The 14,206-nt window shown below is 35.5% G+C and overlaps 3 protein-coding genes across 10 annotated transcripts in view; 2 read left to right on the top strand and 1 right to left on the bottom strand.

Moving 5' to 3' along the window:
* Window positions 1-1,122, top strand: part of LOC123693362 (piwi-like protein Siwi) — a 30,403-nt gene extending 29,281 nt beyond the window's left edge. The window contains exon 19 of the mRNA XM_045638424.1: window positions 230-1,122. Within this exon, the coding sequence (XP_045494380.1) occupies window positions 230-394 (165 nt within the window). The 3' untranslated portion in view covers window positions 395-1,122. The remainder of the gene's footprint in view (window positions 1-229) is intronic.
* Window positions 1,123-6,056: 4,934 nt separating this feature from the next.
* Window positions 6,057-7,168, top strand: LOC123693095 (BRISC and BRCA1-A complex member 1-like). Its single transcript, XM_045638050.1, has 2 exons — window positions 6,057-6,244; window positions 6,325-7,168. The coding sequence occupies exons 1-2, from the start codon at window positions 6,189-6,191 to the stop codon at window positions 7,109-7,111; spliced, it is 843 nt and encodes a 280-aa protein (XP_045494006.1). The 5' UTR covers window positions 6,057-6,188; the 3' UTR covers window positions 7,112-7,168.
* A 3,624-nt stretch (window positions 7,169-10,792) lies between these two features.
* Window positions 10,793-14,206, bottom strand: part of LOC123693477 (PH and SEC7 domain-containing protein) — a 36,547-nt gene continuing 33,133 nt past the window's right edge. For all 8 annotated transcript variants that reach the window (XM_045638618.1, XM_045638619.1, XM_045638621.1 and 5 more), the window contains 3 exons: window positions 13,709-13,853; window positions 12,734-12,865; window positions 10,793-12,301 (listed from right to left, as the gene is read on the bottom strand). In XM_045638618.1, coding sequence (XP_045494574.1) covers window positions 12,110-12,301; window positions 12,734-12,865; window positions 13,709-13,853 — 469 coding nt within the window. In that variant the 3' untranslated portion in view covers window positions 10,793-12,109. The remainder of the gene's footprint in view (window positions 12,302-12,733; window positions 12,866-13,708; window positions 13,854-14,206) is intronic.

Raw genomic sequence — 14,206 nt, 5'->3', positions numbered from 1 at the left:
ATACTACTTCAAAATGCTTTCCTTTTAAATAATTGAAAACGGTCGACATAAAAATTAAACTCTACTTTGGGAGTGCATCATGCTCTTGGTGAATACATTCAAACGTTTCGTCCAAATTACAACAAAAATAAAATAAGCCTACACCCATATAACTAGTCTGTATACCAGAAATCTATTTTCATACACATGAGTCATATATTGGATGGTCTTAAGTAAAATGTTGTTTCAGATCCAACGCCTCACATACAAGCTGACGCACATGTACTTCAACAACTCGACGCAAGTGCGCGTCCCGTCCGTTTGTCAGTACGCGCACAAACTCGCCTTCCTCGCGGCAAACAGTCTGCACGGACAACCGCATTACTCGTTCAACGAAACTCTTTACTTTATATAAGTTATAAGGACATTTAAAGCAGAGCTTTACTTATTTTTTTTTACCTTTTTTTCTATTCATTAGTTAAGTTACGCTGTTCCGTCGTGATCGGCTTATTCGGTCATGATTTTAAGTGGCTAAAGTATTTTTATGTTTAAGCAAATGGTAACTGCAAATTGAAAGTATCTGAACGTAAATCTCACTCAAATTTCAAGTTAACTGTGCATGTGTGTACAATAAAAGACCCACCTATAGTTATCTACTTGGTAAGCGACTGCCATGATTATTTTTAAGTTGGATTAGAATTTAATTCTTTTTTTTATTCATTAATTTTGCTCATGGCGATTCAGCCAGAATTTTCAGTTTATTTCTTTTTTTTTCTTATTTAGAAATAGGCATAAATACAAATTATGCAAGTCTTAGTGTTTGATGTAAAGTGCATTTAAATGTATCGTAGTTAGCATTTAAAACTGTGATACGGGTGTTTAATGTAACAAGTCAAATGATACATGTGATATCCAGTATATGGATCTGTTGAGCTATTTTTTCATAAGATAGTTATTGACGGCATTGTAATAGATTTAAGAATTAGGCTAGGAAAAAAAAACATTGTTTTGACTCAGTTTTTAAATTTATGACCTCTTTGGTCAAATATCCTACCAATAAGCGAAGAAAGATCCTATTGTTACATTTCTATAGATTTAAGGTTTTGTTACTATTTTTTAATAAAGATTACTTTCGTATTAAAATGCTTTTTATTTACAACTAGTTGCACCCGGCGGTTTCAACCGCGCGTGTATGACTTTTTCCTTTTTAACCTGCTGGAATATCGGTATAAAATACTCCTTATAACGTCAGCAATCTGTCAGTGAAAGTCCCGTCAAAATCGGTTCAGCCGGGCCTGAGATTAGCTGGAACAATCAGACAAAAATTGTAAAATTACTATTTTGATATGGGGAATTATAAAACGAGCGAACAAAAAACACTTTGCGACTGATGATGACATACTGTTTTAATAACTTGAGCGGTATGAATTTGACAAAGCGAAAAATTAACTATACTGACGACGAATATTGATTTATAATAAATTCCAGAACAAGCTTACAAAAAGTGGATTGTGATAAATCCATTTCAGATATTAAAATTTTATCCGAGCGACTTCATTACTAAGTGAGCGACTGGAAATACAGAGAGGGCAACTTCAATATTAAGATAGATTCGATTTTTCTAAGTGAGGTTATACTTAGCGAACTACTAAAAAGTTCACTTTGAGCAAAGTTTTGTAAGCTGCTTTATTAATGATTATTGGTTACTGATATTCTATTTGAGGGCTTATGTTTTTTATTTTGATACGCTTTTTTAATGAAAACTACAGATTTTTAAATGCGCGCGAATTCGAATGGGGGCGGGGCGACGAATCGACTGGCAAAAAGGATCGTGCGACTGTCCCGAATTTTTCAATAGATATGTATGTGTCGTGGCCATATCGTAGAATTTGGTCATTTCATGAAATGGCCAACATAGTTTGATCTGATCGTTAAATCGTCAACGTTTCACGATTTGGTCATCGACATTTGGCCAGATCGTATAAAATATCTTAGAGAGTCCATAAAACATTAAAAATTCAGAATATTTTAAGAACTTGTTTATGGTGCCGGCTGCCGCGGTAGGTAGCGCCGGCGAATACCAGAAGCGAATGGTTTTTTCAATAGACAGTTAGGTTAGGTTAGAATAAACGTGCCAGAAGCGAATCGCTTTTAAAAAACAAACAAAAACGGTCGCATTTCGTGCATGCATATTACTTTATTTTTACGGAGTTCATTGTTTTATTTAATGACCCTTATATTTTAATAATAAAATTTCTCAACTAATAGAATAGTGTTTCTTCAAATAGTTATTTCATATTATTTTTTTTTTAAATGTGAGCTCATTATACTCTGCTCATTAGTGTATTTTTCAAAGTGGTTTATGTATTCGAAACACTTCATTTAAGATAAAATGCCGCTCAGTATAAAAAATACATTTGCCAATTATTATTGAAAAAAATGCAGGACGTAACGTTGACACTCAAACAAATATTAGGTCGCTCAAATATTATGAAGCTGCTCATTTTGTATTATAAGTAACTCAAATTAATGTTTGTAAGTTGCTGTTCTGTTGATTTCTCGTCACTCGAAGTCAGTCGCTCACTTAGTAATTCTCTACCCCAAATTTATTAATTTTGCCACTTAGAACTGTAATTTACAGTCACTCGTTTAATTGCTACCTTTTTGATATTACATACAATATCTATTATTGTATACATCCATATGCATTTTGTAAAACTAAGTTATTTCATTATTAAAAACAGACTCCCAGTTGTATTAAATACCTACTAGATGAGCCGCGCGGTTTCACCCGCGTGGCTCCGCTTTTGTTAGTCTTAGCGTGATGAAAAGCCTTCCTCGATAAATGAGCTATCTAACACCGAAATATTTTTTTAATTCGGTCCAGTAGGTAGTTCCCGAGATTAGCGCTAGTCAACATTGACAACTGTGCGCTTTAAACGGAGCTTCTTTCCGCGCACAACAGTCTTATGGAACCAGCTTCCTAGTACGGTATTCCCGAATGGTTACAATCTGGGGACCTTTAAGAAGAGAGCGTATTCTTTCTTAAAAGGCCGGCAACACACTCCCAATCACAGAACAAATATACTCTAGGGAGCTCCCAATGTCCCTGGCGTTGTGGGTGCTTATGGGCGACGCAGAACGCTTACCATCAGGCGTCGCGTCTGCTCTGCCCCCCTAGCCAAGTGGCTTTCTGTTAGCGTAGCGTTCAATAGAATAGACTACGAATGTATGAGATTGCATTATATACGTTTATCTACAGCTTACGTCAATCTCATGCATTCGTAGTCTATTCTATTGAACGCTACGCGAACAGAAAGCCACTTGGCTAGGGGGGCTGTTGCCACCTCTCTCATAAAAAAAAATATATAGTTCTGACAAGCTTCAACAAGCGCTGGTCAGCGCCGGGCGCTGCCATATAAAATTTGTTTTGGTCTGAGTCCGTTATGCGCCGATAAGCGCTTATAAGTTTCAAGCTTTCTTTCTGAATACGCCCTAACATACCAAAACTTCTGCCCAAGAAGCTTATACCTTCTGCCTAAACCCCATAATAAAGGACATATTTCAATAATTTTTTATCTGAATCAGTGTGCATTTAATCATCACTTAGATCATTAATGATCTAAAAGGCCCTACTCACGGTTCAACACAACCAACAATCTGCTGAAACAATTTGTTGCAGTCGCGATTGAGCGTTCTCTACTCACGATTCATCCAACCCTCAATCTGATGACACAATTTCATTCCGCGATTGCTTGCTACAACGTGTGCATGTCACGTTGATGCCTGGCCTGATGCTAAACCTCAACGCAATAATACGCATTATTAATGGATATACAATTTATGAAATATAAGATAATTATCTTTGTAAAGCTTGTATTTTTTCCAATTTTATTGATAGATTTCAAGGGCTATAAAGTATAAACGGCTATAAAATATAAACATCTTCCTCAAATATGTAAAAATGTCTTTCCCGCGTTTATCTCAAAACCGCCATTTTGCGATTAACGCGGCTGCGCGATTGAGCCGAGATTGCACGGTTCCCAACTTAGGGGTTTCCCCCCAGATTTAGGGGGTAAATAAGTGAGATAGGAATTTTTTAGGGGTATTTTTAGGGATTTTTTTTTTGACTGTTTAATATTTTTAAATTGATAATTACATAACTAGTTTTAATATTTATTTCTTGACCTAGCGACTCATAGCGACATCCAGAACGTAATAAAATAAAATTTTGCAAAGCATCATGATGGTCCGATTTACATTAAATCGAAATGGTGGATCTTGTACAACATATTTTAATCCATCCAATAAAATGTTAAATTTATTCAACATGTATGATTTCAAAAACGCTGAATCTTCAGATGAAGACGAAATATTTTATGTATTAAATAACTTGTAATAAAAAGACTTTTGAAACATATTATAGCATATTATTTATAAATCATCATGAATTTATATTTGTATGTTGTTTTAGGGGGACAACTGAATAATTTAGGCGTTTTTAGGGGTTTTTGACACAAACTTTAGGGATAAATATTTTTGAAAGTTGGTAACACTGCGAGATTGGAGCAATCACAATACTCACGTTTCAACACGCACACAATCTGCTGAGACAATTTGTCGGGTTGCTTCCGCGCCGATCCAATACGCAACATGTTGGGTTACGCCCCCAACGTGCCCTCAACTATACTATTCACGACACAATCTGTCAGCTCACTGCAGATTGTGTCAACAGATTGTTACTGAAATTGAATCGTGAGTAGGCTACTTAAAGGCCCTACTCACGGTTCAACACAACCAACAATCTGCTGAAACAATTTGTTGCAGTCGCGATTGAGCGTTCTCTACTCACGATTCATCCAACCCTCAATCTGATGACACAATTTCATTCCGCGATTGCTTGTCACAACGTGTGCACGTCACGTTGATGCCTGGCCTGATGCTAAACCTCAACGCAATAATACGCATTATTAATGGATATACTAATTTATGAAATATAAGATAATTATCTTTGTAAAGCTTGAATTTTCTCCAATTTTATTGATAGATTTCAAGGGCTATAAAGTATAAAATATAAACATCTTCCTCAAATATGTAAAAATGTCTTTCCCGCGTTTATTTCAAAACCGCCATTTTGCGATTAACGCGGCAGCGCGATTGAGCCGAGATTGGAGCAATCACAATACTCACGTTTCAACACGCACACAATCTGCTGAGACAATTTGTCGGGTTGCTTCCGCGCCGATCCAATACGCAACATGTTGGGTTACGCCCCCAACGTGCCCTCAACTATACTATTCACGACACAATCTGTCAGCTCACTGCAGATTGTGTCAGCAGATTGTTACTGAAATTGAATCGTGAGTAGGCTACTTTAAAAGGCCCTACTCACGGTTCAACACAACCCACAATCTGCTGACACAATTTGTTGAAGTCGCGATTGAGCGTTCTCTACTCACGATTCATCCAACCCTCAATCTGCTGATACAATTTCATTCCGCGATTGCTTGCCACAACGTGTGCACGTCACGTTGATGCCTGGCCTGATGCTAAACCTCAACGCAATAATACGCATTATTAATGGATATACTAATTTATGAAATATAAGATAATTATCTTTGTAAAGCTTGTATTTTTTCCAATTTTATTGATAGATTTCAGGGGCTATAAAGTATAAACGGCTATAAAATATAAACATCTTCCTCAAATATGTAAAAATGTCTTTCCCGCGTTTATCTCAAAACCGCCATTTTGCGATTACTGCGCAGCGCGATTGAGCCGAGATTGGAGCAATCACAATACTCACGTTCCAACACGCACACAATCTGCTGAGACAATTTGTCGGGTTGCTTCCGCGCCGATCCAATACGCAACATGTTGGGTTACGCCCCCAACGTGCCCTCAACTATACTATTCACGACACAATCTGTCAGCTCACTGCAGATTGTGTCAACAGATTGTTACTGAAATTGAATCGTGAGTAGGCTACTTAAGAATCATCACATCTAAATTCACGACACAGGTCACAGATATCTTCCTCTGCAATATGAAGTTGACACAATTGAATTTGACAATTATTGATTTGTCTAGATGTCATCATCAATCATGTCATAAATATTTTATCTTTGGGAATTTGAATTGAAAAATTTCAGATCTGAAAAGTGTACAAGTTTTAAATACTTTTGCTATTGCAGTAAGCGCTAATTAAAATGAATTCTCCTGATATTTTAACACCTTGTAGCGTCGTGGATGAAAACGACGCCAAGTACGTAGAGCACTAATTTAATGAGATGAATTTATTTTTCTCAGTAGGTATTTATTTATTATTGTTACTTTATTTTACAGGGAAACGATCGGATCTTGCGATGTACCTAATGACGAGTACACTTCAGTCCGTGAACAAGCCATTGCAAATTTTCAGAAGCCAATTTTACCTAATGTTAACATTCCTGAAAGGATTATAATTTGCTTAGATGTATGTTGCGACAATCAGAATTCATTATATCGACTGGGTGATGGAACTACTTTCTCACCTATAAACATGTTGAAAAGGGTGCTCGAATTCTTTATACATTCGAAACAAGCTATTAATAAGAGAACCGAGTTTGCCTTGATTATTTTAAGAGATGCTGATGCATATTTGTTACAAAATTTTACTTGCAATGTCAAAGATATTATCAACACAATTGACTATCTTCATGTTGAAGATTGCAGTTCAGATAATTTTGACTTCAAACATGTATTTGATATAATAAAACGGGAAATAGAGATTCCTGAATATAAGCAAGCAGAATGCACCACTCCACCTCCATACACTGTACGGATGCTGATTCTTTATGCCCGTTCAAACTGTGTGCCACTCATTGTACAAGAAGACCCTTATCTGATCTTTTTAAAAATGCAAATGTATTTCTACATGGATATTCTCTTTGCTCATGAAGAAGAATGCAATGTGTTCAAATGTGAAGAAATTTACGATGCATTACAAGATTTAGATAATGGTTACTCTTTTGTATTTGAAGTTTCAAGGAATGCTGCAAAAATCCATGAATGCATCGCTAAATTATTAGCACATCCTCTACAAAGGCCATTGCAGAAAAATACTGATTATAGTTTTGGCAATAAACATTAGAAGGATAGGTTATTGTATATGTAAAGTATATTCAGTTATTAAATAATGTTTATATAACTTTATTTTTTCTTTATTATACCTATTACAATAAGAATTTCTATAGAATAAGTACATGAATAATTTTAATTTTTAAACATTTACTTTCACAAACCAATTTTAAGGGTTTATAAGTTGTAAGATTATATAAAATTGCTAGCATTTACCATGCTCTTTCTTTACCTGAATTATATATTTCTGAAATATATACTCAAGATACATAATATTCAATTCACACACACAGCCTTATTATATATTAAATATAACATGTCAATGTCATAACTACACGATACCTAAAGAACATTCAAGTAGTTGAAATCATAATATGTAAAATAATAATAAAATATAAAAAAAAAACATTTTTATATTAAAGGTCATGTATACTAAGGTAAAATTTTAAAGATGCCATTATCCATAATATATGCAATTGAGGAATAATTTTAAAGGGAGTCCAAATGAATATCACAAGTACAAATCAAATTTTTATTTAAAAATCAAACAAAACTTAATCAAACTATACACTTTAGTAAATAATAAAAAATAAAAGTAAATTGTAAATAAAGCATACAAAATATAATATTTACACTGATTGACTTATATTTGAAAAAATCAAATGGGAATAATGTTTTATATAATAGTCATACAGGAATACACAGCGTAATAACACAAGTACTCAAATTCCTCAGATAAACTGCTAAAAGAAATTATTAATAACGCATAGAATTAATTTTTTAAAGTCAGCTGTTCATCAATACGAAAATATAATAAAAGGGCGCAAAACAAAACCAAAATAAGTACCATATACTCACAGAAATATTATCTACTATGAAATATTGTTGACATTTGTAGTAATAAGGATTCAAAATCGAAGCCGCTTGAAGTAATATGATTCAATGTATACTTTATCAAAACTTTATGGGAAGTCAATAATAGAATATTCATGACTATGTGTCACTTATTTTGAATTCCCAAAACTTAGTCATCCTTGCGCCGATTATGAGATTCAATTTGTCTCATGAACCATATTACATCAAACAGCAAAATTAAAAAAGTTCAAAACACTTCGATCACAATCACCCTCAGCGAAGCTAAGATTATAAAGAATTAATAAAATTACAAATAAAATAATAAATATAATACGAGGGCCCTAATATCACTTTACTGGCACTATTCGACAAGTACGATCTACGTTATTTTATCATATTTATAAATAAAGCTTTAATATTAAGAACGCTTGTCTCAAACAATTAAGGATACTAAGAAACAAGTCATTTAGGAATTTAAATATTTATAATAAAACTCATATTATTTCAATTATCTGCATATGCTCCTTAGATTTGATACTGGTTGATTTATAAAAGAAATAAATAACTTCACATATCAGTCTCAATACTTTAAAATATATTTACAATATAAATTTAGCTCGTAATAGAGAATACAGAGTATAATATTTGTTGAAGGACAAAGCACATGACTTGTAAGCCTTATTTTTAGCTCTGGTTGTGCGTCGAAAGCGATTAGTATATATATAACATAGAATGATTGTCTAATATGTTCGCAACACACTGGAGCCAATCCTAGGCTAAACATTTAAAGCATAAACGCATCAAATAACGCAAATACAAAATGGCGCCGGGTGTTCCAACTCAATCATCAATACCAAACGACTACAGGAGATGTCGAACAGACGCTACATTACACGATAGAGTATTTCATTACAATACAGCAAATTATTTCATACATGAGATTAACTTAGCACTCTACAATTTATGTACTTAATTCATATTATACAGGGAATTTTTAGTGAGCTTGTATGGTTTAATTATTTGTGTAATCAACTAAATATAATTACAGGTAGACTGTTGAAAACGGTTTTCCTGATGATTATTAATAGTTTAAAATATAGTTTGGTGCATTAATTATGAATTTTTGATAATATCGCTTAGTTTCGAATTTAGCCCTCTTAAAAATTCACTTTATATCTAATTAAAGTAATAATATTCCAACGCACAGCTACATTACATTGTGTGAAACATTGATATCTGTGCATAGGTATAGGAAGACGGGACTAGATGAATGATTTAAGTTTTTAAATTACAAAAAGTATGTATTTTAAAACTGCGTCCATTAAGAACACAGTTATATTATATAAGTAACGTTATTTTTTATCTGTACGGTAATTATATAATATAACATAAAATTCGTCAAGTAGTGTAACTATGTAGTTAAAATCGACATTTCCTATGACACCAATACTGTACAAATGATTTTGTTAATCCTTTTCCAGTTTTATTGAAAATAATAATAATGGATGTGTACCTATGAAAAACGTTTTAATTTTTTTCAAGAAAAAAAAAGTTTAATGCGTTTATTCTTGTCAGTTTTAATAAAATCATTTTAACGCTCGGTGTCATCGGTAATGTTTATTTTTGACAATGTTAATATTCACTCAACGTACGGACAGTGGAATGTCTACTGAGTATAATATTCAGTCTTATGATGGATTAGAATGAACTGTTGACTAAAACCTTCGATGTTGTTAATTATAACGCTATGCTGTCGGATAGCATAGCATATCTAATTTAGTAAATTTCTTGGCTTACACTGAATCTTACCTAGAACATTAGTAAATTTACCCAAATCGAGCGGAGTTATACACGAAGTTGTCATTATTCTATTTTTACGACCTTACATCCGCTCTCTGTATACTTATTTCATAGAGTCTGGATAGTAAAGACGAATAATTTATATTTATATCATCAATTCAGAATTGTTCTTTTATAATAATGAAAAACTCCATGAATAAGTATACTTACTTAATGTGAAGTTTAACGTAATAACCGAACTTTATATTGGACTTAGTACCAAATCATGAACGTAAAATGCAACACTAAAGCATTTTTTATATATTTTAAATAAGAAACTGTCATGTTCGTGTTCTGAAGGCCTCAAACGAGTTATTGAATTGTATTTTTCTTAAATATTGTGAATAAATTCAAATGTTAGTATTGCATATTATGTCCGTTTACAAGTAATTTAAAAATACTTCACTAAGTAAGCTTAGGTCCATGATAATCCTGATTTTTTGGTATAGTGTCCATTGTGGGATATGTTACGTACAAACGATAATACTTACATATTTCTTACTAATTTATCTAGTTTACTTGTTAATTTAGAACAATATATCCAATTCATTCAATACAATCGCACATCACAGTTGTCATATTTAATTATAAATATTTGTATTTCTAACATTAATTTCATTGATCATTGAATAATACGCGTTTGCTAATCGATTTTCGAATTCATAGTATAGTAATAGAACCAGTATAGCTACTATTGATTTTATTTCGTTTTCGTGTACTTTAATAATTCAAAAATTTGTTATTTAAATGTTGAAGTATATTTGTAATTCGAAGGAGGCACTAAGAACACCGCACACTCATATCGGTTTAGGCCAAAACACGTTGGGGCGCACACTTACGGTAAAAATACGGATAGCTTGAGCGAACTTGTTCCAGAACATTCTGAATTTTATTTTGGCCGATTTTAGATTTAACCTATTGAGCCCCGAGCGGCCCGATCCGACCACGACACAATAGATTTTCTATTGTGTCTGTGATTCCGGGGGCTGAGTTATTAAATCAATTCACACACTCTTTTATTTTATAGTAACTTATGTCTCAATCCTAAGTTAAGAAGATTGTTTTTATTTTATGTTTCACAGTTACTATAGTCAATATAAGAGACATAATATAGATAATAATTTTCACCTTATTTCAAGATTGGTTAAGAGATACATTTACGAATTTCTAATTAAATATACATCAGAATAAGTTAGTTTACAGTCCTGCACCTCACCCCTCACTTTTAAGTTATTTAACACCCCCCACTGTTATATATTTTTATGTCCTAATATACACATGAAGTAATAACCAACACGCATAGCAATTTTTAAACATAGATATAAAATGTTAATCGGGTAAAAGTAAATGAAACATCAATTAGCTAGGATTTTATATCAATGTTCAAATTATTGCTAGTTTATGATTTTAAAAATTCTTCTGTTTTCGGATACTTGAGTATTTCTGTTGTTTCATATATTTATTATTCTTTTTATATCGGTGTAGGTGGCCGGAGGCACGCGGGGAATCCATCATTTGGCGTATTTCTAGTTAAATTTTATCTTTCCATATTGTATTTGTTGTTATTTTTGTGTGTATATTGTACTTTGCATCTGGTGGAGCCGCATGCGACGTTTTTATATTCCGAGTTAAAATTTATCCTTCCATATGTGTGGGCGTAGCGGAAGAGCACGTGGCCCTGTGAACGTATGCGCGGCGAGTTTTTTGTTATACAGAGCATTGCAGTTCATCGCTCCGTATATTCATTATCCTTGTACGTATATGTGTATGTGGGCGTATGTGTTACGGAGACGCCCGCGCCCATATATTACATGTGTGTGTTGCCTTACGATTTGTTTCTATACATAGCATTACACTTCATGGCTCTGTACATTCACTGTCGCTATGTATATGTGTGTGTGTGGGCGTATCTTCACTGTGTGTGTGGGCGGGCACGGTGCGGGGGGCGCGCCTCCCATACATTACATGTGTTTTGTCACCGATCGATGGGTTTCTACACATAGCATTACACTTCATGGCTCTGTATTCATATAACATTCACTGTCGCTATGTATATGTGTGTGTGTGGGCGTATCTTCACTGTGTGTGTGGGCGGGCACGGTGCGGGGGGCGCGCCTCCCATACATTACATGTGTTTTGTCACCGATCGATGGGTTTCTACACATAGCATTACACTTCATGGCTCTGTATTCATATAACATTCACTGTCGCTATGTATATGTGTGTGTGTGGGCGTATCTTCACTGTGTGTGTGGGCGGGCACGGTGCGGGGGGCGCACAGTCAGAGCACGCAGGCGGCGAACACCGCCATGGCGCGTCAATGCGGCGGCGCGGCGTGTGCGGGGTTGAGCGGGCCGGGCGCGGGGGGGTGCGGGCCGGGCGCGGGGGGGGGCGGGCCCGGTGCGGGCGCGGCCCGGTCCCGCTCCGGCACCGCGGGCGCGACCTCCTCCGCGTTCGCGCCGCCGCCGCGCGTGCGCATCACGTACGCGTACGTGCGGTAACGTTTTATCTGCAATACAGAGGAACCGTTATAAGAAAATGAAAGAGAAATAGCAAGTGACACTGTACAAGATGGAAAGAGTAGGAAGTGAATGAATTTAGTTTTATATAATATGTCTTGTTATAAAAATAAGTGTCACTGCTCTAATTTCATAAATACGTAGTGAATTGAAAATACTGTGAAAATCAATTTTGACGAATTTAGGGATGCTTCTTTTATTTTTTTTTAATTTTTATAATATATCACCTCGCTCGTAGGTAAGTTTTACAAAAATTTGTTTTACATTTCTTAAATTCAAATTATTAAATAGTATACTGAATACGGTACATTATTTTTTCGAATTTAGACATACCACTATTATTACAATTATGTCACGTCACATTAACTTATATGAAGAACTGAGCGACATAAGCTTGTATCTACGACTAGTACTACACATACCTCATAGACGAGATAGTGGTCCTTATCCCTGCAGTGCGGCTGGTCGCGCGAGTGGTCGCGCGCGTGGCGCAGCGCCGCCAGCTCCTCCTCCAGCCGCGACACGCGCTCCTCGTGCTCGGCCAGCTGCTCGCGCTAGTCGCACATACAAACAAATTATTATTTTGTACGAATTTGTAGCTATTGAAAAGTCTTTTAATTCTGTAATAGCAACGATGTGGAGGAAGGAAGGTGGAATTCCTCCATCGAAAAAGGGAGGATCCTCGACCAGTCTACTCGACTGGCCGGCCGTGAAGGCCCCAATGGATGATGTCGGAAAGTTGTATATATAGCTCTGTAGCGAAACATTTCGCTTGCGCGATTCAGAGCGAGGTGTCGCTACAAACGATGGAGATAAAATAATGAAATTTACATGCTAGCCATGTGACACATATTTATAAAGTATTTGAAGCGCCTAATCGACTACTGCGCCTTATCAAACTGGTATTCAGCAAATTTAAAGCCTCCCAATATCTTACAATAATAATAATTACAACATATATTGTTATTTTATTTAAAGTCCGCCCACAGTTATTTACATCACCACAAATATACAGAAAAAAACCCGAAACCACATACACACTGCATGCTACAACTATTCAGAGTCTAGCACGACGTACTTATTTTTACGGGATAAAATATTTTTAAGCTATTGCATAGCTTCTATCGCGGGCCTTGAGCGCGGGGACTGAATCGAGAAATTCCGTAACGAAAAAACCTCACGCTCCCCACTCCGACGGGCGGAGGTGTGGCTTGAAGGCATAGCATGCAATAGCTTTACCGCGGCAGTCCCCGAGTGCCACACGTCGTTTTTTTATTTAATATAAAACATACCATAATTGCTCATGACCATCTATTGTACCTTAACCTCTTATTGTTATTATCTTTCTGTCAACTTCATCTGTGTGTACAATAAAGTATTTTTATTTATTTATTTACCATGGACAGTTTAGTGTGCGAGCAGGGCAGCAGCGGTCGCTGGAACTTGCGCTGCGAGCCGACCGCGCCCGCAAGCGGCGGCGCTGAGTACGCCGCGCACACGAAGTTTATCGTCTCCACCCACGAGTGCAGTTCTTTTGAATCGCTACGGATTTGCACAAAAAATCCATACTATAATATTATAAATGCGAAAGTAACTCTGTCTGTCTGCCTGTTACTCAATCACGCCTTAACTACTGAACCAATTTGCATGAAATTTGGTATAGAGATATTTTGATACCCGAGAAAGGACATAGGCTACTTTTTACCCCGGGACATAGGATAGGTTTTATCCCGGAAATCCTACGGGAACGGGAACTATGCGGGTTTTTCTTTGACTGCGCGGGCGAAGCCGCGGGCGGAAACCTAGTTGTAGATAAATTGATGCAAAAAAAAAAGTAAATATATATAAGTACATATATTTAGGAATAATCTCCAATCAGTCATCAGACTTAACCA

Source organism: Colias croceus, chromosome 7 (genome assembly GCF_905220415.1).
Source record: "Colias croceus chromosome 7, ilColCroc2.1".
NCBI lineage: Eukaryota > Metazoa > Arthropoda > Insecta > Lepidoptera > Pieridae > Colias > Colias croceus.
The sequence above is the reverse complement of the archived record's forward strand: the minus strand, read 5'-3'. Positions and strand labels throughout refer to the sequence as shown.